At 44.4% G+C, this 23,240-nt stretch overlaps 1 protein-coding gene and 2 long non-coding RNA genes across 9 annotated transcripts in view; 2 read left to right on the top strand and 1 right to left on the bottom strand.

Annotated features, from left to right (window-relative positions):
- Nucleotides 1–23,240, top strand: part of LOC310690988 — a 162,132-nt gene that overhangs the window by 84,800 nt on the left and 54,092 nt on the right. The gene's annotated exons all lie outside the window — the stretch shown is intronic.
- The window catches only part of GPATCH8 (G-patch domain containing 8), an 82,845-nt gene that overhangs the window by 30,697 nt on the left and 28,908 nt on the right, over nt 1–23,240 (bottom strand). For 4 of the 7 annotated variants that reach the window (XM_083470501.1, XM_083470502.1, XM_083470507.1 and 1 more), the window contains one exon: nt 14,269–14,341. In XM_083470501.1, the coding sequence (XP_083326627.1) occupies nt 14,269–14,341 (73 nt within the window). Of the gene's footprint in view, nt 1–14,268; nt 14,342–14,555; nt 14,630–19,555; nt 19,574–23,240 lie in introns of those variants that run through there. The other 3 variants (XM_083470506.1, XM_083470503.1, XM_083470505.1) reach the window with 2 other exon arrangements.
- On the top strand, nt 8,251–10,175 carry LOC310690984. Its single transcript, XR_014518308.1, has 2 exons — nt 8,251–9,550; nt 9,627–10,175. It is a non-coding gene; the product is annotated as an uncharacterized lncRNA (long non-coding RNA).

Here is a 23,240-nt window from a genome sequence, read left to right as displayed (position 1 = left end):
TTAGTTTCTCTGTTTTCCTCCGCACAGTCTCCCAGACTTCTTTCCTTTCCTTTCTATCCTCTTGGCTTCTCCACTTTCTGTTCAAGAGCTCTGAGACTTACACAGAGCTGTAAAAGGAGCAGAAAGGAGTAGTTTGTTTGGTTTCCTGCTTCAGCTGTTAGGTACTTTTCAGGGAGAAGGGCAGTGCTCCCCCCCCCTAAAAAAATGTTTAGGGGGGTACTCTCATTTTGACGCAAGAAAATCACGATTTTATAGTTCAAATCGGGGGAAATAAATACAGTAAATGGACAAAAGTACAAAGATTCACAAAATGTTTAGGGGTATGCGTACCCCTGCATACCCCCAGAAAAAAAGCACTGGAGAAGGGTAACATTTGTGACCTCATGATTTAATGGGAGGGAGATCTCAGAGGCTTAATGGCCCAGGTTTAGTGTTACATGGATGAGCCAATGCATGCTCCAAGCTCACATGCTCTGCCCTCCCTCTCTTGCTCTGGCTCTGTCATGGTTATGAGAAAGGGAGGGAAGCATGTGCTAATACAATTGATTAATCACAGTTTAGCATTATGTGCAGGGACGCAGGTGGCGCTGTGGTCTAAACCACTGAGCCTAGGGCTTGCTGATCAGAAGGTTGGCAATTTGAATCCCCGCGACGGGTGAGCTCCCGTTGTTCGGTCCCAGCTCCTGCCCACCTAGCAGTACGAAAGCACACCAGTGCAAATAGATAAATAGGTACCACTCCGGCGGGAAGGTAAACGGCGTTTCCATGCGCTGCTCTGGTTTCGGTGTTCCGTTGTGCCAAAAGCGGCTTAGTCATACTGGTCACATGACCCAGAAAAACTGTCTGCGGACAAATGTCGGCTCCCTCGGCCAGTAAAGTGAGATGAGCGCCGCAAACCCAGAGTCATCCGTGACTGGACTTAACAGTCGGGGTCCCTTTACCTTTTTTAGCATTATGTGCAAACCCAAACTATGTTGTTGTTTAGTCGTTTAGTCGTCTCCGACTCTTCGTGACTTCTGTTTCTTTAAATCCCAAGGAAATGTGAGAACTCAGAGAACGGAACCTGCTGGGACTGACCCAGAGGCTTCAGACAGCCTGCTTTCTTTCTCCACCTCCACATGTCTTGCTAGACCAGGGGTCTGCAACCTTTAAGACAAAAAGAGCCACTTGGACCCGTTTCCGAAGGGAAAAAAAACTGGGAACCGCAAAACCATTGCGACATTTAAAACAAATATATCTGACAGCGGGCGGGAAGGTGGCGTCGGGACGGTGCGTGACTAACGCACGCACCGCCCCCATGCAACGTCACAGCCAGTACAGCGCCTGCCACAGTGGGGAGTGTCGGGGCGCACAATGCGCCTCCTCCCCTCGCTAGTATCCGCCCCGGAGCCGCGGCAAAGGTGTAAAAGAGCCACACGCGGCTCCGGAGCCGCGGGTTGCTGACCCCTGTGCTAGATGGTCCTTCAACAGCAACTAAGCTGGATGTTCAGCCATGAGCATGCACAGAAAGATGTGTGCAGACAGACCGTTTCAGAACTGCTTCAGTGACGTATGAGCATATCGCAGATTTAAAATACTTTATTTAAAAAACAAACAAGCCATATGAGCAAAAGAGCCTCTTATGGGAATATTTGGGAACCGGTTATCCAGAGTCTGTGAATATGTGCATCCTGCTGAACTGATTCTAAAGCATGCCCCGTTAGCGTCTGCCAACTTTTTACGGAACCAAGGAAACTTGCTCCAACTGCTAGAACCCTAGTTACAAAGTTTCACTAAATCTACCCAAAAGTCACATTCCGCATTTCTACAATGCTTTTAGTTGCAGGGATAGCTATCCTGGTTTCCTCCAGATGTTGTTGTACCCTAACTTCTATCAGCCCCAGATAGCATAGCCAATGGTCAGTGATAATAGGAGATCTAGTCCAGCAGTATCAGGGTGGCACCCATGCTTTGAATAGAGAGCTGTAGAAATAATTATAATAACTAATATTATTAATTAAATTTCTATACCGCTCTTCATCCAAGGATCACAGGGTGGTTTACAATATGGAAACACAAAAATACATAACATACTAACACACACAAAATACACCCTAGCACTTCAAAAGGTCGTAAATTGTTTAATTAGCCAAAGGTCTGGGAGAAGATATTTTTATTTGGTGCCTAAAATTATGCAACAAAGGAGCCAAAGTGAATTAGGGCTAAGTCACACCCACACTGCTGAGTCAGAGTTATGGAAGATTACAGATGGCAGTCGGGTGAGCTTATGGTCAAGGTGATTCAGGGAATCCTCAGCTCATACCCTTTAGCTATCATGCTACACCAGCTCCATCTTGCCTTAGCTGAACCCACTGCTTGTAGACCTATCTTCAACAAAAGGGCGTTAACAGTGTCCTCTTGGGGTACTTTCAAACTTCTGAAAAGGGTGACTTTCCTTGCAGTGTAGCAAAGTCTTTTCAAGGGAGAGGTTCGATCTCCAGGGGTTGTAACTAGATAATAATAATAATAATAATAATAATAATAATAATAATAATATACCCCACCCATCTGGCTGAGTTTCCCCAGCCACTCTGGGCGGCTCGCAATCAAGTTTTAAAAACAATATAGCATTAAATATTAAAAACTTCCCTAAACAGGGCTGTCTTCAGATGTCTTTTAAAAATAAGATAGCTGCTTATTTCCTTGACATCTGATGGGAGGGTGTTTCACAGGGCGGGCGCCACTACCGACAAGTCCCTCTGTCTGGTTCCCTGTAACCTTACTTCTCGCAATGAGGGAACTGCCAGAAGGCCCTTGGTGCTGGATCTCACGAAAAAAAGCGAGACATTGTCCTTGGATGCTTCACATATACAATGGTACCTCTGGTTATGAACTTAATTTGTTCCGGAGGTCCATTCTTAACCTGAAACCGTTCTTAACCTGAGGTACCACTTTAGCTAATGGGGCCTCCCGTTGTCGCCGCGCCACCGGCACACGATTTCTGTTCTCATCCTGAGGTAAAGTTCTTAACCCGAGGTACTACTTCTGGGTTAGCGGAGTCTGTAACCCGAGGTGTTTGTAACCCAAGGTACCACTGTACTTTCCAGGTTATATAGCTCAGCCTGAATATGGCCTGTCGCCTCTTTTCCCATGCACACAGACACAAAAGTGTAGGGGCAAAAGTGTAATTTTTCAAAAACATTGCCCCCATCTTAACAATGGCGCATACCAATGCAGACACGGCTTTTCCAGAAGCAGCAGAGAATCAATATTCATAAGGACAATGGGGAAGTCGCAAAAGGCCAGATAAAAACAGGGATTGGGGTGACCAAGGTTCCTCAACCCTGAACAATTATGATGAAAGCTGTAATTTGACTTCCAGTGTGGCAATCTCTGCCTTCTCTTGCTGGCAATAAAATGCTACAAGTACTTGGTCATACTGGAATCCTCATTTATGCAGCTAGCTTCATTTTTAGTTTGTTTCTTTCTGCTTTGTTCTCCTGTTGAATATATTCATGTGATCTTTTGCTTTCATTGTCTATTCCTGCCATCTTCCTTTCCTGTACCAGTACAACTATTATTGCATGCATTGGTTTCACTATGAATAATTTACCTCCTCCTTGCTGTCTTCCAACATCTGGTCCCAGATATGAAAGCATATGCCAGTCACGCTCCTTTCTGCACAACTGGTTTTATAAGCCAAGAGGTACAACAAAATATCAGGCTGACTTATAGCAGGCTCCTCACAAGTAGCTCTCTGCTCTTCAGGAATGGAATACTTCTCCTTTTTCACAAAGGATTTTCACCTTGAGGTGTATACATCTTAAACAATACCTGGCCAAAAACATCTAGATTTCTTTCTGTATTTAAAATATGGCAGCATATAAATTGTTCTTGGCTGTGCCACATTCATCTTGACAGGAAGGAAAGTTCCATCTATATTATTGATATGTAATGTAATGTAATGTAATGTAATGTAATGTAATGTAATGTAATGTAATGTAATGTAATGTTATAATATAATATAATATAATATAATAAATATATGATATAATAATTTTCAACTTGTCAGTTGCCTAACACCGTAACCTCTAAGTGACGTACAATAAAAAGTTAACACAAGTAAATGTAATATTGATTATACGGTAGGTGATTATAATACAACTAATAATCAGTAAACACAAATGAAAGCCGACTGTCCATTTATAGGGAACAAGATAATAACATATATTGAAACAGATTGATTATTATTGTTATTGTTATTAGCCTGGGAGAAAATAAAGATCTTCACCAGGTGTCAGAATGGCATTAATGCAGGAGCCAGATGAGTTGGGGAACGCATTCTACAAAGCAGTGGGTCACCACTGAAAACCCTCTCACTGCCACCCTTTGCACCTCAGAAGGAGGAGGGCTTCTGTACATGCTCTTAAGACCTAGGTAGTACCTAGTGCAAAGAAGTGTTACATCAGGTAACAGGGCCCTAAGCTGTGTAAGCTTTAGTTTATAACAGGGAGGCCCAAATTCTCACATCAAGTGGGCCGCAAGAGTACTTTAATACAGAACTCACGGGCCACACACTGCCTTGTCAACTGGGGGCGAGGAGTGAAGCCAAAATCTGAAGACCCTCCAGCCCCCACACAGGCTTCCCAAAGCCGGCTAAACAAGGTGTTGGACTTTGGGAAGGAGGCATGAAGATCTGAAAGAATCCTAGACCCTCCCACCTCCTTCCAGAAGCTGGGAAAGCACCAAGTAGGCTTTGGGAAGGAGGTAGGAGGACTCTGGGTCCCTGTCAGAGCCCTCATGCCTCCTTCCCAAAGCCCAACACTACACTTTCCTCGGCCCAGTATACCTGAAGGAGCGTCTCCACCCCCATCGTTCTGCCCGGACGCTGAGGTCCAGCACCAAGGGCCTTCTGGCGGTCCCCTCATTGCGAGAAGCAAAGCTGCAGGGAACCAGGCAGAGGGCCTTCTCGGTAGTGGCGCCCGCCCTGTGGAACGCCCTCCCATCAGATGTCAAAGAGATAAACAACTATCTGACATTCAGAAGACATCTTAAGTCAGCCCTGTTCAGGGAAGTTTTTAATGTGTGACATCTTAGTGTATTTTTGGTTTTTGTGGAAGCTGCCCAGAGTGGCTGGGGAAACCCAGCCAGATGGGCGGGGTACAAATAATAAATTATTATTATTATTATTATTATTATTATTATTATTATTATTATTATTGAAGGTAGTGTGAGGGCTCAGGGAGAATGTCAAATGTTCCTAAAGACTGCCCAAAAAAGATATTGAGGGCCACACATTGGACCACCCTGGTTTAGAGGTTAAAACCAGCACTCAGACTGGCCTGGAAACAAATTGGAAGCCATCACAAGCAGGCAAGGATTGGCATAATATGGTCAGAATGCCCTGTCCCTGTTAATAACCTCATCACTACATCATGCTGTAACTGAAGTTTCTAAACTGTGTTCAAAAGCAGCTCCACACACAACACATTGCACAAATTCCAGGCAGACGTTTACTAGACCACAGACCACAAAAGCCAGGCTATCTACATCAAGATAGGCTAGTCACCCAGATATGTCTTAAAGCTCGTAAAAGACACATAGCACCAAGGCCATTTGTAGCTTCTGTGATATAATGGACCCAGGAGAGCCCCCAAGCTATGGACCAGGTCCTTTAGCAGAAGTGCAACCGTCTCCAGAACAGGTTGGATACCTCTCATACATGAGTTAATTGGTAATAAACTATATCACTGATGGTTGGAAGGTAGCAGAGAGCAGGTTTGGGCCGATCTTGTCTGGCCTGTCTGTAGCACTACCAAAAGGCAGACCAACCAGGTTATCTAAGTGGACATTCATGCTGTAGGAACAAGTCAAGCATAGACAAGGGACATTTTAGGGAAATAACGAAAGCCACAATAGTAGGATGGGAAGAAGCAGAGACTGGGTAGCAGCTCAGAGACAATGATTTCAGAAGAGACCTCACTTGTACCTCCCAACCAACCAGCTGAAAATAAGGATTAATTTTTCTGCCCCTTCTAAAGAAACCAAATGCCTTCCTTGTGGGAAGACTCTGAAGGGGTCATGTGATCCCCAAGCAAACCTAGGTCAGTAGCCCAGAGGTAGCCAAGCAATGGAACATGACCTGACTTAACCATACTTTATGGAGCCAAGAAGCCTGACCCCTCTAATGGGTCTAGTGTTGAAGGGCCACGTCACTTCAATTGTGGTCCTTGGCAGAGGACGACCCTAAGCAGGGTCTGTGTACAGTGGTACCTCAGGTTAAGAACTTAGTTCGTTCCGGAGGTCCGTTCTTAACCTGAAACTGTTCTTAACCTGAGGTACCACTTTAGCTAAAAGGGCCTCCCACTGCTGCCGTGCAATTTCAGTTCTCATCCTGAAGCAAAGTTCTTAACCCGAGGTACTATTTCTGGATTAGCGGAGTCTGTAACCTGAAGCGTCTGTAACCCGAGGTACCATTGTACAGCCTTTTGCAAAGGCCTGCTCTGTAGGAATGCAACTTCAGCCACCCATAGCACATTCTCAACCACAAGCAACACTTCTGGTTGAGCCATGCCCTTATAGAGTTCAAATAATCAACACTTTCCGCTTTGGGGGTGGGAATCAGCTGCCTATTAAACTTGTACAAAATCAAGATACTATGCTCTCTAGATAACCATTTTGCTACATCTTCACTAACAAGGACAAAGTGTTGCTAAGCAGCTGAAGGGGCTCCATTCTGCTTTTCAGAAAAGGTTGAATCACTGTTCTTGTATAGAACACTGTAACACAAGAGGACAAAGAAGCCACTCTGAAATATGCTTGGAGGGAAAATGTACCCATCCTCTTACAATGCCTACCCAAGCTGCCCACCATCATTGGAAACGGTGGAGTGATCTGGGGAAAGTGGTCTGGAAACAATGTTTGCTTAGCATTGTTTCACCCACTCTAATGCAACTCAATAACTTTTTAAGCACAGTATTGTACTTGCCATTACACTCTTACAGGAGCAGAACTGAGTATTTTAGCTTAACACTGACCAAAATCAGTGGCTGCAGTTGAATATAATGATCACAGTTTATTATCTAAGCCCAGAAAAAGCATTTACTGAAACAAGCCAATTTTAAGCCATGGTTTATTAAATTGGTTTGTTTCAGTAATCCATAGTTAAGACTAGTCACAGTTTGCCCAGGTTCAGATAAAACACTAAACCATGGTTAACTGCAGCAAAAGCTTGTTCTCTCCTCCATGTGGCTATGCCTATGGCTTGTTCACATAACAATAAAACAAACTTTGTTATTATCAGATGCAGCCATTAACTGGGATAGGATGAAGAACAAACATTTTCTCAAGAGGCAGTTCAACAGTGGTCCTTTTCCTCACCAGACCAGGCGTGAAAACACTGATGAAATCCCTCTTGACCTAACTCATTGAGCTTTTTAAAATGACCCATGTTTAAAAGTCCATCCTATAAACATTGCTGCTGTTAAAATTTATATCCTGCATTTCAGCATCTAGGTCTCAAAGCAGCTTACAACGATAAAAATATGCAAAATTTAGAAGAAATTAAACCCCATAAATTTAAACAAAGAACACCAGAAAATTGTACAACTTCAGAGAAGCGTTCATGATGCAAAGGCTTCCTGAAATACTGTAAAGTGATTTTAACCAGTCACCTGAAATTCAGCAGGGACAGTGCTTGAGTTCTGGTGGGAGTTCCAGAGTTGGGCCCACAACACTGAAGTCATAACCTCATTGATATGAGTTGCACTTCTGGTCCATGGATGACCACCAAGCTCCATCAGATGATCTCAGTGATCAATTTGGCATATACAGGGAAAGGCATTCTGGGCCTAAGTTATTCAGGGCTCTGTACACTAGCAGAAAAACCTTGAACCTGGCCTGGCTGCAGATGGGAAGCCAGTGCAAGTCTTTTAACACCAGTGTCATGTGTTGGCAGTAGCCTGTTCCCAGCACCAGTCTAGCCACAACATTCTGCACTAGCTGAAGGTCCCAGATCAGACTCCAGGCCATCCCCACATAGAGTGCACCACGCTAATCCAGAAATGGCTACTATGGCTATTTCCCGAAGCAAGTGAGCCAAAATTAAGATTGCATTACATATAACCAAACATGAAAAGAGAAAAGGGGACTTTCCATTTAAAGGAAGGAAAATGCATCTGGAGTACCACCCTTAAGAAAAACACACAGGAATATGAAGCATTCTTTCTGTTGGTACACTCAGTAGACAACAGCAGCTTAGTTCTCCAGGCTACTAAAAAGGAATGTAGGGTAACACCATGATGTGTACTACACCTGCTTTAGATATGAGGGGTGTACAGATGATACCAGAAACCCAAGCATTCCCAAGCACGTCTGCAAAACATAAAGCATTTCACCACCATTAATGGTAGAAAGGCTTCCTGTCTCTAACTAGTGGGTGCCTTCAGATCAATAATTACTGAGTATCACTGGCAATTTACCTCCAGTTTATTGTACGAGTTTGTATACTTGACTAGTAGAAGCTGAATCCAGCAATCATTTTGAGCTTTCCAGAAGCAACTGGTAAAGAAGCAAGCATGAAAAGCCTTGGAGTTTAGAGTTTGGTCCTCTAGAACAGATACGGCTAGTCAAAATGCACTTTTCAACTGGGGACATTTCCCATTCAATGCAGAGGGATATGGGATAGTAATTCATTGTCTGCTCAACATGGAGCAGAGAGGAACATTAATTTAATCTTCACTCAAGTGACAACCAACACACAGGGAACAGGAGGAGTATTTAATTGCTAAAATGAAGGTGGAAGGAGAAGACTGGTATTTGAATAGGAAGTGCAGATTCACCCCAAATTGAAGTGCTTGGGTATCTCTCCCTCTGCTCCTGATTGATAGGTGATTTTGTTTCAGCCTCGGCACTCAGAAAATATACAGAATCTTAACAAGAACAGAGGTGTGCGAGAATTAAATTTTAATTTGGGAGAGGGAGAAATGGAGATATCATAGATGTCCTTTGCTGCCAATGTTATATTTTTACCTCCTAGCTCTCCGCACAGGACTGAATATATTTAAATTCCTCTGGCATCAGTATCAAATGCCTTGATATTCTGACAACCAGACGTGTAGATAGGAGAATCAAAGTCAGTGGAGTGCATCTAAGTAGAGTTTATACTGTGTTAGCAGAGAATTGGTAGCTGCTGCTAAATCCCAATGAGAGTTGCAAGACCGCCATACCCATGGCAACCTCTGAATAGTCATCCATCTCAGCTCTCTGCCTTTAACTAGGAGATTGTGTAAAGCCAGCAAACATGCACAGGTTTTTTGGGGGGGGGGCGGGGATTCAAGCTACCCTGAACTGCAGCCTGCCTCTCTTGTTCATTTCAAAACCCAAACCATGCACTGGATTTCAAGAACTACACCAACATTTCTAATGTGGGGCTTTGGTGCAATTGGCAATGCACCGCCCATGCCGATCCTGCAAGTGTGCTCTGGAATGTGCAGAGTGTTCCCTGGACACACCTATTCAGCACAATCCCACACTCTCAAATACCTGCACCCAGGAAGGCCTAGCTATACGGGTGAGATGAAGGGAGGAAGTTGACAAGAGACAGTCCAGCTGCATCTATGACAGCACTTCTCTGCCAACCACTCTAGGTGAGGACAGTGGGGGCCGCAATAATTACGATTAAACCAGTTTGATTCCCCTCACCCTCTGTATTTACATAAGACACCAGTGTGGCAATGTTTTCTTTTACAAACGGAATTTAGAAAAGCTATTTGATTCTTCAGTCAGAGCTGTCTCTCTCTAGGCATCTTGATAAAATGGCTCTGCTGTATACATTGTACCGTAGGAAGCTGACACAGAATGTAATTATTTCAAGAGCGTGTCTATAGATTAATCAAACCAGTATTTCAAACCAATATTAACAATCATTCCACTCAACTAGCTCCCATTTGCTAGGGGTTGTGGTGCTGCAGCTACCCTGCAGTCCAAAGATGCTGCAGTGTGCTGTTTACTGACCATTATACAGCCTCTCTACACACAGGCCTTTGAGATAGACTGGGCTGAACAGGCCGACTGAATGAACAAGCAGGCAGCAAGAGTATTCTTCTCATACAAGTGGCCATTCAAAAAACACACAAGGAGATTGTTCAAAGCCTTGCAGGAAATGGCAGAAAGTTCCCAGAATGCACCGGTGGAGGGGGAAAAAATGTCTGCGGGCAGCAACCCCCTTCCCCTCACCTCTTGAATGGCCAGGACACTATTCCTTGGCCCTACAACAACTGGAATTTATGGGAGTGCTCTTCACTCTTTCAACATTCCACAAGAGGCTGGGTGTGGTGATAAGAGGACTAAGTTCAATTGATCCTCATTATGCCAGAATTTTAAATATGCCTTCTAGGCACAGCTCCAGCGCAGGAGCTCAGAATATTCTTTTCACAACAAAGGGAGCTGCAGTTCACACCTCCAATGATGTATAAATAGTGGAAGTTAATAGAATAGCTTTGAACTGGAGCTTTCAATAGCAGGGGGAAAGGCACAAAACTGAAATCTGAAAAAAAATATTCATTTGTTTTATGATGTAGAGGTAAAGGTAAAGGGACCCCTGACCATTAGGTCCAGTCGTGGCTGACTCTGGGGTTGCAGCGCTCATCTCGCTTTATTGGCTGAGGGAGCCGGTGTAAAGCTTCCGGGTCATGTGGCCAGCATGACTAAGCCGCTTCTGGCGAACCAGAGCAGTGCACGGAAACGCCGTTTACCTTCCTGCCGGAGCGGTACCTATTTATCTACTTTCACTTCGTGCTTTCGAACTGCTAGGTTGGCAGGAGCAGGGACCGAGCAACGGGAGCTCACCCTGTTGCAGGGATTCAAATTGCCGACCTTCTAATCGGCAAGCCCTAGACTCTGTGGTTTAACCCACAGCGCCACCCGCGTCCCTTGATGATGTAGAGAGAATGGTGCAAACCAGCAGTTCTCACACTGTGGGGTGCCTGCCATGACACATGTTTATATGTGTGTGTGTTTGTGCGTGTGCATGCACAGAAGGAGATCCTATACAAAAAAAATACCAGAGGGACATCTCTCCTAGCTTAGCATTTATAAACATGCAGAGGGACTGAACACGTGACAGCTTTTGACCACAACAGTCTTCTGCCTCTTCCCTTCTTCCCTGGAGGTTTCAGAATGAAATCTGGAATACCCTATTTTGGTTCTCTTGCAATACCAACACAGGATTATTGTTAAAATAAAAAAAATTCCTTCCAGTAGCACCTTAAAGACCAACTAAGTTAGTTCTTGGTATGAGCTTTCGTGTGCATGCACACTTCTTCAGATACACTGATTATTGTTATTATTTATTAAATTTGTATACCACCCTCCACCCAAAGATCACAACAGAAAAATAAGAATAAAAAATATGTAATGAAACAACCAACAAACCAATAATGCTCCTCCTAAAGACACATTTAAAAAGGCACATAATGTTAGTTAATCAGCCGAAGATCTATTTCACCTGGCACATAAAAATATGGAATGAAGGCGCCAGGCAAGATTCCACAAATGGGGAGCCCCACAGAAAAGGCCTCAGATGATGGTTGCAGGGTCTAGGTAGGTTCAAATGGAGAGAGGCGACCCTTGAGGTATTTTGCAGTCCTGAGCTGTTCAGGGCTTTATAGGTCAAAACCAGCACTTTGAAATGGACCCAGAAACTATTTGGCAGCCTGTGCAGTTGGTCCAGAATCAACGTAATAACGCTCAAACCATCTTACTCTGGTGAGCAACCTGGCTGCTGAATCCTGCACCAGCTAATGTTTCTGATCCATCTTCAGAGGCAGCCCTACGTATGTGTTGCGGTAATCTAATTAGAGGTTACTGAAGCATAGACAACCACTATCTCTGTCCAGGTGGGCACAGCTGGGCCACCGGCCAATGCTGCGGGAAGGTGCTCTGCACCACTAAGGCCACTTGAGCCTCAAGCAACAACAAAGGATCCAGGCATACCCCCGAGCGATGTCCCCGCTCCTTCAGAGGGAGTGTAACCCCATCAAGAGCAGGCAACCTCCCATTCAGTCCACACACATCACAGCTGGTTGCAGTACAGTTAGCGTGTATGTGAAGATTCTGCACCTTAGCATGCAGCAGTCCAGAAAGAGGCCATGCTGAAAATGTTTGATGGGAAAATAGCTTAAATCAGGGGTCCCCAGTCTTTCTGGGCCTGGGGGCACATGAGGACATCATGTCACCATACAAATACCCATTTCACAAAAGAAAAACTGGTCATGCTTAGAACAGGGGTCAGCAAACTTTTTCTATAGGGGGTCAAACTTTTTCTATAGGGGGTCAGTCCACTGTCCCTTAGACCTTGTGGGGGGCCGGACTATAATTTTTTTGAGGGGGAGGGGATGAACGAATTCCTATGCCCCACAAATAACCCAGAGATGCATTTTAAATAAAAGGACACATTCTACTCATGTAAAAACACGCTGATACCTGGACCGTCCGAGGGCCAGATTGAGAAGGCAATTGGGCCACATCCGGACCCTGGGCCTTAGTTTACCTACCCATGGCTTAGAATCTGCTCCCATCCCCGCACCCCCAGCAAAGAAACCAAGCAGAATATCTATACCAAAAAAAACCACCCAACTAAAACAAAAGACAAAAAGAAACCACAGCCAACATCCCTGCCAACCAACTGTTATGAAAAAGACTGGGAGAGACACAAGAGCTTGCCGGGCAGCAGGGAGTGGGGGTCTGATGGTGCCCTGGGAACCATATTGAGGAACACAAGGTTAAATCAAACTGTAGCTCTGCAGATGAAAGTCAAACATATTTTGAAACTGGAGCCAGTCTCCCCAGAACTCAAGAAAATTAGCACGTACATCCCTCTCAAATCATATTATGTCCTTCACACCCCATTTAACATCTTACACAATTTAAACTTTACTTGTAAACTAGACTACAAGAAGAACTGCGTGCCCCCCCTGTTTTTATCTGAATAGGGGCCCTTTCGTGGTGTGTGTCATCAAATGAATATTGAAAGTTCTCATGGTTTGGCTTGCAGAAAACAGTATAAAGGACAGCACTGAATACTTTGTTTGGACTGTTCATGTACTCGACCTGGAGTATCAGCTTGCATAGAAGGATCAATTAAATGAATACAAGTGCATTCCTGCATTACCCTCTGTGGTGCATTCCACATAGTGATTCCTCGTAAAATGAACAAACAAACAAACACACATACACACACGCTAGCCAGGCAGTGAGCATCAGGAGTTTGATGGCAATACTCCCATCATGCAACTTTCCCAAAGAGAACCCCTAACAGTGAGCTAAACCAAATACCGTATTTTTCGCTCTATAACACGCACTCGGCCATAACACGCATGTCGTTTTTAGAGGAGGAAAATCTGTAGGCATGCCACCCGTAGGCATTCCCTCCATAACACGCACAGACATTTCCCCTTACTTTTTAGGAGGAAAAAAGTGAGTGTTATGGTGCAAAAAATACGGTAACTAGTATGACAATGCAGTAATTCTTAGGTTCCAACAGCTGCCTGAATTCTGCTTCCAGGAAGAAAACAAAACTTGTCTCTTTATTCCTCTGGCTGCCTACATCACACTCTGCAAATGACTCACTGGGTCTCCAATTTGGAATTGAAAAGTTGGTTACCCAACACAGCACCCCAGGGCTCAAATGCGGTAAAACTCTCATATCAGTTATTCTCTCATATGAATTTTTTTAAAGTCCAAATTAAAAGGTTACAACAGGAAAAGGAAGGAATTAGAAACTGTCAAACACTAGTCAAATCAAGACATTTAACCTCTCAACAAGCAACCTGACTAAATTAAAGCGAACGTCTTTTACATCCTCTTTGTCTCAAGTTTCAAATCACATTGTTCTGGGACACACACACACATACCATCTCAGCAAAAGAACCATTTTCTGGCTAGTTGAGACAGTTCATATCTTCTTCTTTCTTTGTTTTTTGGTTGTGCCTTCATCTGCAAACCAAAATCATGGTGGTACTATGGTCAGCTATCAAGAGGACAGCGGACAAATTTCTCTAAGTTGACTCCAACTGTACTGTCTTCCTTGCTTTCAGTCTGCGTTAAATAAAAACTACATTTCACAGAACAAACCCAATACTAGACCTGTGAGTATTAAGAGAAACTGAGTGCAATATGAGAAACATAAAACTCAATGGGTACAATCAGAGGGCTGAGGGAAGGGGAGGAATCTAGAAATGTAAGTAGAAGTAAAATGAGCATTTTAAACAAATCAGATTTCTTACTTACCCTGGAGAGTTTTTCCCAAGCCCTGGCCCAGCTTCCAGCCATGCTTCTGTAGCAAGCGGTGTCCAATATTATCCTGACAGACAGAACAGAGAAACAAACCAAAAATATTCCAATAATATATTCTTCTCTTCCACAGAAACACATTATGAACAAGACATTTTTCTACATATATGCATGCAAAAGAAATAAAATAAAAACTACTTACGAGCAATATATGCCCAGTAAAAGGGAAAAGATATTTACATAATAAAAAATAATTAACAAAAAAACAAAAAAACAAAAAACACCTGCTGGCAAGATTTTTCCACAGGAACAGGGTTTCAGGGAGGGTCATCACACTTTCTGATGGTGTGCTGGGCAACTTTTGTGCATAACAAGGGGAGGGGAAGCAATGGGGGAGAAAATAAAAAATGACATTTAAAAAGCATAAAATCAAGCTACTTTATACAATCATATCCATCACCTAGAGAGCACCACTTGATTTGTGCAAAGAAAAACTAATGGATGTGCTTAGTCTGCTTTTTTTTTTAACTTGTTTGTGTGTCAGACTTTAAAGAGACCAAGTTAAGTTGTTAAGTGTCAGACTTGCCCCCACCACTAGAAACCAAAACACAATCAGAGCAAAATCCAGGCTAGACTTGATTGGGTTTTCTTTAAAAATAAAAATAAATCAATTATAATATATATATTATATAACAAGAGATATATAATATACATATATGTGTATATAGATATATATATTAGCATGCAGCCAATTGTTAAACTGAAAAAATACAGTGAGGTTAGTAAAAAAAATACAAAACAAATTGAAAATATTAACCGATTAAAAGGAATTTAAAATATAAAATAAAATGAGCTCAAGCACAAACTGGGTGATGCATTTCACATGTAAGCTAACAGAAGTACTAAGATGTTAGAATGGAACAGGCCTAGCAACAGGTTAAAACAGCAAGGAACCATTAGTGCATGTAGGGAGAAAACACAACAAGCATAATGTCTCATCTTTTGCAAAGAAAATCAAAATGGTCAAAAATTAATGTAGGCGGAGGGGAAAGTACTGCAGCAATTCAGTGTCAGCTATTTGCACAACGGTTAAAGAAAATAAAAAGGTTTTCTCCTACGGTTAAGTGCTGCATTTATAACAAGGAAAACCCTGGGGCTCAAGCGTATCTAAGGAGTTTGCTTGGATACTTGGGGGATTACTTTAGAAGCAAAGTTGAGAGGAAGCTGCATTCATCATTTGTCCAGAGCTATTCCTTGGCAACTAGGAAACAGTGGAAGAATTAAAATCCCACAAATGCCACATAGCCACTTCTGGGCCTGCCCCAGGAGGTGGGGTTGCGGGCATCACGCCCTTCCCACGTGAGCGGGGGGGGGGCTGGTCTCAGCCCCCACGAGAACAGGGGAATCGGCTGGCTGGGGGGCGTGGCTTGCCCTATTTAGGGCCGGGGCGGAGGGGGCTCGCCCTCTCTTCTCCGGCTAGCCCCCACGTTTTCCCACCCTCCCTCCCTTTAGTTGGGCTTTAGGTAGGTCTGACTTTGCTATGGACTTCGGTCTGTCGCCGCAAGGGGCATGGTAGGAATTTTTCCCAATTGGCAATTTACAGCCTTTTGGTTTTTCGCCTACCTCATAGCAGCTCGTCACAACTCTTCGGCATTGGCGGTAGGCATTGGTAAGAAGGGGTTAAGAGGATGTGTGTGTGTGGGGAGGAACGCCATCACCTCCCCCCAGTGAACGAAGGGTGGTCCGTTAAAGGACTCCAGGGGGCGTGGCCCTGTCCGAAGCCTATGGAGGTGTGGGCCAAAGGCACGCCCCCGAGCGGTGACCCGGGGGAGCTCCTAGTCGACGTGCCTCGGCGGGAGACTCCCCCGATTAGTGTTAACCCTTCCCCGTGTCTCCAGCAAATGGGCTGGAGCCGGATAGTCAATAGGACCAATGCCTAAGCCAATGCCTCTCATTCCTGAATTCAATAAAGTTGTGGCCTAATTCGCCCAATTAACCTTAATTATGGTGTCTCGTGTGTTTATTTATCTTGGTGGGGGGCGGGAACTCACCACGCAAAATCTAGGGCAAGGGTGGGAACTCTCTCGCCATTGGGCCAATCCTGGCTGACCAGGGTGTCCAATATGGCCTGCGAAGCCATTTCCCTCAAGCCACGCCCACCTGCTGCTATCAGCAGGCAGCAGGACTGAATCCCCACTCAGCTGATGAGCAGGAATTATAGCTCTTTGCAGAAGTGCTGTTTGAAACAGTTCACAATTCTCCTTTAAGCAAGCAGGAAGGGTAGGTGGTAACGTCTCGCCCACAGCAAAGCAGCAGCACAAGCTGTTTCAAACAGCACTTTTACAAAGCCTTTAACGAAGTCATCACAATTAAAGGCAGGCTTAAGGTAAGGTTACCAGTTCCCCCCCCCCCATTAATCTGGGGACACTTTTCAACTTTAATGGATTTTGTATGGGGACTGATTTGTTAATCCGGGGACTGTCCCCGGGAAATGGGGATGTCTGGTAACCTTAGCTTGAGGAAGGCTCACATTTCAGCCTTCAGAGTTCAAAATGAGAGCACAGGGACGTCTTGAAGCCTCTGTCAAGTCTCCTCACACTCCCCTTTCAGGCGCTTACAGGAGGGAGAGTGGGGAGACTTGAGGGGAGAACACTTTCATTGCACGCTCCTCTTTAAAACTCCTAATCGAGTGTTTAAATGGGTGGGAGGAGGCTTGCAGAACTGCACAAGGGATTTTTTTTACAGGTGGGCAATGCTGTCTCCCTGTCCATCACATGTCATCATAATGACATCACAGGACTGACAGGTGGACAGCGTTGCCCATCTGTCAAATATGGTCACTGAGAATGATCCTGATGAGGATCTGATCCATGAAGCCACCCCTGATCTAGGATAAACATAATTAAGGTGGAGTTAGATGTTCCTAGGGAAACACAAGATTCCCAAGCCTATGTAATGCCAATATGAGGGAGAGGGGCTTGAAGGGAACAATTTGTGGGTATTTAACCCTTCCAAGGCAAGACTCCTTTGCTAGTCCCTCCCACAAATGTATTTTATTTTAATTACCGAGTTTTCCCCAGCTAGGCTCCAAAACTAGAAGCAAACCCAGCTAAGAGAAAAGTGGCTATATGAAGGAAGATAGGGCACAGACCAAGCATCCCTCTTCACCCTTACTATCATCTCCTGACACAGATTTGGGAATATCCACATGTTGAGGTAACATTTAGCTCCACCTTCAAAGTTTCAGCTCAAACTTAGGCACTGAAAATTGTCTCTTTTTCCAGAAGAAACTTTCCAGGTAACCTGCTTCATTCATTATGGAGCTGAGCCAATTGTTCAAATTCAGCGCTTCAGGACTTACAAAATTCTTACAGGAAAAATAGGGCACATCGATGAAGTGATTTTCAGAGCACTTTAGAAAATGGCCCCTTTGTAGTCACCAAAAGTGTCTTGTGGGACTTTACTGTTTCGCTGAAATTCTTAAAACAGATTTGAGCACAATGGCTCAAACATTTTCTGAAAAGATGAGAAGCCCTCCTTCGTTTCATATAACGAAGCTACTGCCAAATTCTGGCAGAGGCAAAAACAAAAAGGGAAATAAGTATTAACAAAACCCCACCAAAATTTTATTGTCTTATCTTTTACAATCCTCAAGCCATTTAAATTTACGCATAAGCCATGAAAACCCCTGGAATTTGGGCCATAACCAATAGCAGGCAGAATGATGGGGCAGTGGCACTCAACTGACCTCCTGACAGCTGAGTTGTTGCTTAGAGGGATGGGTGAAGCAGCACAGTAGAAAAAGTTGGAGTGGAACCATTCTGGCCTGGTGTATTTGCATGACCCAACCTCCCTGCTTCTCTCCTTCCCAGTAAGCTGCAGCAACTCAGGAAGTCAGCTGAATGGTGCTGCCCCACCACAATGTCCATGGGTGGCCATAGCTCAATGATCGAACACATGATTTGCATATACAAGATACCAGGGGTCTCAGACAGCAGGGCTGAGAAAGAGTTCTCGGCCTGAATCTTTGGCGAGTACATGCCAGTTAAGAGTAAGGTGAAGGTAAAGGGACCCCTGACCATTAGGTCCAGTCGTGACCGACTCTGGGGTTGCGGCGCTCATCTCGCTTTATTGGCCGAGGGAGCCAGCATACAGCTTCCGGGTCATGTGGCCAGCATGACTAAGCCGCTCCTGGAGAACCAGAGCAGCGCACGGAAACGCCGTTTACCTTCCCGCCGGAGCGGTACCTATTTATCTACTTGCACTTTGACGTGCTTTCGAACTGCTAGGTTGGCAGGAGCAGGGACTGAGCAACGGGAGCTCACCCCATCATGGGGATTCGAACCACCGACCTTCTGATCAGCAAGTCCTAGGCTCTGTGGTTTAACCCACAGCGCCACCCGCGTCCCATACAGTTAAGAGTGGATGATACTTAATTAGCTGGACCAATGATATGATCCAGCACAAGGCAGCTTCATACGTGAGTGTAGGGGGTATGTTCATGTGTATTTTAAGTGGCAATCCTATGCACACCTGAGTAAAGAGTCCCACTAAACTGCATGGGGCTTACTTTTGCATAGACGTGTACAGAACTCCGCTGTCAGTGTGGTGATAGTTAATGGGCACTTGGTTTTGTTCAATAACAGTGGGACCTGCAGCATATCCTCAGTCCCTAACAGGAGCGCTCCTGTTCAGGGTTCCAGCCAGCCACACCTTTCCTGGATACACTATTAGGAGCCAGAGAAAACAAATTAAAACCCCTCTTTCCCTGGTTTTCCAATTGTTTTTCAACTGGAACTCATTTTTTGGTCAACCGAGCATGCTCAATCCTAATTGGGCCTTACATGGCTGGGGGTTAGCTCGTTTGGAGTACGTTTTAGATTTTTTTGTGTGTTCCTGAAAACTTGTGATTCCTTCTATATGCCCATACCACTCTGCCTGGCTCTATTTCTGTCAACAGATTGTTCGGGGTGGGGTGGAATATGTAGCTGTGATAATAATTTTTTTAAAAAAAACTTTTCTGTGGCTTTTAATATGGAAAAATGCAGCAAAGATGGGGAAGGTTATTCAATAAAAAATGTCAACATCAGGCTGGCAAGAAGTTCTGACAGAAAAACAGCTGTGCTCGTACTCCCACTCCTGCAAAAGGAAACAGCTACCGCCCAGATGAGACATTGTGCTCCATGTGTTGTGTTATGAATGCACTAAAAAGAAACAGACAAATGAAGCTGTTATGCTATTTCCAAAAGCGGTGCAGGTGGAGTGAAAGCATTTCCATACGAACCTGGCTTTAAAAACTGGGCTGTCAAAAGAACAGTTAAATGTAACACAAAGTAAGAAACTGTCCAACCAACTAATGGTAATTTGTTTTTGTTTTTAATTCGTTTGCTTTGTTTTCAATTCACTGCTTGCAAGTAATGTACTTATTAAAGAAGAATGAAAGCATAAAATAAATACAAGACCAGCTGGGAGTTTTAAGAGCGCTGTGACTGACACAGTGAAGGGCAGGAGGAGAAACAAACGTTAGAGGGGGACATGGGGAAGGAGGAAAAAAAACCTGAGGAGGGTTATACACATTAGCACCACACTTACCAAGCCACTCAAGAGGGTGAGCACCTTTCAATATATGGAAAGGTAAAGCTTCGAGCCTGTCATCACCCCCATGCTCAACATGTAGTCCTCTTCTCTTCCAAATAATGTCAAATGCTCAACATATGAGGCACCAAAGCAGCAAAAGTGTGGCTAGCTGCTTTCTCAGCCGTCACCTTCCCCATTTTTTCTCCTTCAATGCCACTGCCAATGGGAGTGGTTTGAAGGCAACTTCTTCTTAAGATTTATGGAGAGGCTTCTGCCATGTGTGAGGTCAACCAACAGGAAAGGTTGGGTGGCCTTCCAGAAGCGCATTATAGCAGAATGATCACCCTGGTTTGTTCAAGGAGTAAATCAGGGGCTAACCAATGAGCAGCAATGAAATATCAAACTGGACCAGCCAGTGATTTTGAGATGATCCACAAGCATTCGGGTGTCATACTCCTCCTCATTGGATATAATGATCATTCAGGAATGGTAACAACAGAGGCATAACCCTTTCCTTGGAAAAGGCTGTATGTATAGCTGCTTAATGAGGCTGTGATGAGTGGTGTGTCCATGAGTAGTTTGACATTTAAGGAAAGAAAGAAGAGAAGGTGAATAGAGTCCATGTCAAATTTGTCCCCAAAAGGCCCCCGTCCCACCCGACGAAGACTGACAGGTATCGCTATCTCTTGAGTGGCTCCATAAGGGATGCTGACTGTGTATCAAAGAACCCATAAGCAGGAAGACTAGGTGCTACAAAGGGTGATCCCATGCAAAACAGGAGATAACGGGAAAGAAAAGAAAAAGATCCCCCAAAACAAAAACCTAGAGCTTACTGCATATGACACAATGAAGGCAAGAGAGAATAGTCCAAGAGTAGTGCTACACCATTCAGCTTCTCTAGAAAGCACAGTATTTATAGTGCTCAGCAACGTACAGGCTGCTGCTAAATGTCAAATTGGCAGCCGTGTCAAGTTACATACTTTGGAACCAGGGGAGTCCACAGATCGGTATAGATATGCAATGTGACAAAAACCAAGTCTCATCAGAGTGTGCTTGGAATAAAATTCTACTGCTTGGAATAAGTTAACTTTGGCCAGCATCAACTCGCCTGCAGCTCTCAATGGCCCTAAGACACAGATTAATAATATGCACAGTGGCATCTTTGTTGGTGAGGGTAGAGAGGAAGGGGATAGAACTAGAAAGAAAGCAGGCCTTAAGGCAACCTTGCTTCCCATCCAAAATGGTGAGAAGCTGTTTTCCTTTTGTGACACATCAATGGGACAGAAAAGGTATGGTTTGTCTAATTATTCTGGGCCTCTTACTGCCTTCCTCCCCCATGTATGTATTGCTGTGATCGAATAAACACTAAGTGCACAGAAAATTGGAACTGTAGCCAAGAAAAGTATTTGGACATGTCTTGACAATTCTAACAAGTTTTCTCCACTGTGTTGTTTTCTACATGACCTTTGGGCTGCAACTCCTATGGCACACCAGCAGGACAGCAGGTAAGCCAGGACAGGCTACAGCTACTGGACTAACAGGAGATTTTTAACTTTAAGGACAGGGATGGAAGGAAGGTTGGAGGCAGTCCCCTGCTTTCTGCAAGAAAGTGGGAGATGATAGGGACTGCTGTAGTAGTTCTTTCTAGATCTGAGGACACCATTGTGGCGCAGGCAAATTCAGCCTCCTCTCTTGAGTGGCTATCTTCAAAAGGAACCCTATGGATGTCTGCAAACTACTCCCAGGAAAACCATAGATGTCATGAGAGACGTTGTGTGGGGTTGTACTCCAGCTCCAACTACAGGAGGAAACCTCAAGAAAAGTAGCCAGACCAGATAAGCCAGAATAGTATGTAGTACTGTCTCATTCTTAAGAAATTTCCATGTCACACTTCCTTGACTCTGTTGCAGCAGATCACCATCTTGCTCCCATCTTCCAACCTGACAATAACTGGCTCCAACACTCTTCCACCCACGTCAACTATCTCTAATTCATGATGGACATGTTCTAATGTTTCAATACCTGGTCCTTCAAAGCAATTTAAGTGTGCAATTAATTTTTCTGTTTTTGTCTAATTAATCGTCGCCATCAAACTTCTGAGGTTACGACACCTGATACCGTACCAACAGAAGATGGAAATGACATGCCCAAAGATTTTTAGAGATGAGTCAAGGTCCCATGGGGACGCGGGTGGCGCTGTGGGTTAAAGCCTCAGCGCCTAGGACTTGCCGATTGAAAGGTCGGCGGTTCGAATCCCTGCGGCGGGGTGCGCTCCCGTCGCTCGGTCCCAGCGCCTGCCAACCTAGCAGTTTGAAAGCACCCTTGGGTGCAAGTAGATAAATAGGGACCGCTTACTAGCGGGAAGGTAAACAGCGTTCCGTATGCTGCGCTGGCTCGCTAGATGCAGCTTGTCATGCTGGCCACGTGACCCGGAAGTGTCTGCGGACAGCGCTGGCTCCCGGCCTATAGAGTGAGATGAGCGCACAACCCTAGAGTCTGGCAAGACTGGCCCGTACGGGCAGGGGTACCTTTACCTTTACCTTTACCAAGGTCCCATGAACCCCCAAAACTCTAATGAGAATGCCCCCAAAGAGGGATTCATTACACATGGCAATAACTGTTAAAGAAAAGACCTGAACTAGTTCATTTTTTGGCCTGCTGGCTACATGATGGAGGCTATAGCAGTGTTGAAGTGAGTGGGGCTGAAACACTAGCCTGAGATAGAGCAGCTGGGGAGAAAAGCATCCCCAGTCAGGGAGAATGTTGACATTTTCTATTCTGGCCACCAGTTGCTGAAGAATTATGTAAACAGCATCATGTTCTTTACCAATGCAAAGATCTGTAGACTCCCAAACCAAGTTTATTCCAGTCACTATCAAGTTCCATGTTGTAGCAATACAGGTAAGAATCTCCTCAATAGATAATGCTGCAGAGTCACATGTGAATTCAGCTGTGTTCCCAAGCAAAGCCATTCCCCAGAGTTTTCCAGGAGTATCCCTTGGGCTTTATATAGCTTCCAGAACCAAGAGATCTCAACAGCTCTTTAAATCCACTTATGTTTTAGAAGGCTTTACTTACTACCGTTAAGCCCTTATGGTAAATCCACTTTACGTTTCCAGCTGAAAATTGGGTTTTATTTGCTGCTGGAAAGAAAAAAAATCAGTTTTCAACATTGAATGGTAAAAGGAAATGTTCTGTGTTATATTGCTTCCCAAGGGTGAGCAGAAATGCTTTAAGCACTGTGTTTTTAAATGTTAGCAACAATGACTGCTATCAGAGCACATTCCGGCACTAAGCCTTTCAAAGTGTTTCACTTTTCCTGATATACACTCACAGCTGTTCTAGTCATGCTGGAAAATAAACTTCCCAAAATACGGTCCGTAGCTGTTGAG

The sequence above is a fragment of the Podarcis liolepis genome (genome assembly GCF_965112155.1).
Source record: "Podarcis liolepis genome assembly, chromosome: 13".
In the NCBI taxonomy this organism is placed as follows: domain Eukaryota; kingdom Metazoa; phylum Chordata; class Lepidosauria; order Squamata; family Lacertidae; genus Podarcis; species Podarcis liolepis.
The sequence above is the reverse complement of the archived record's forward strand: the minus strand, read 5'-3'. Positions and strand labels throughout refer to the sequence as shown.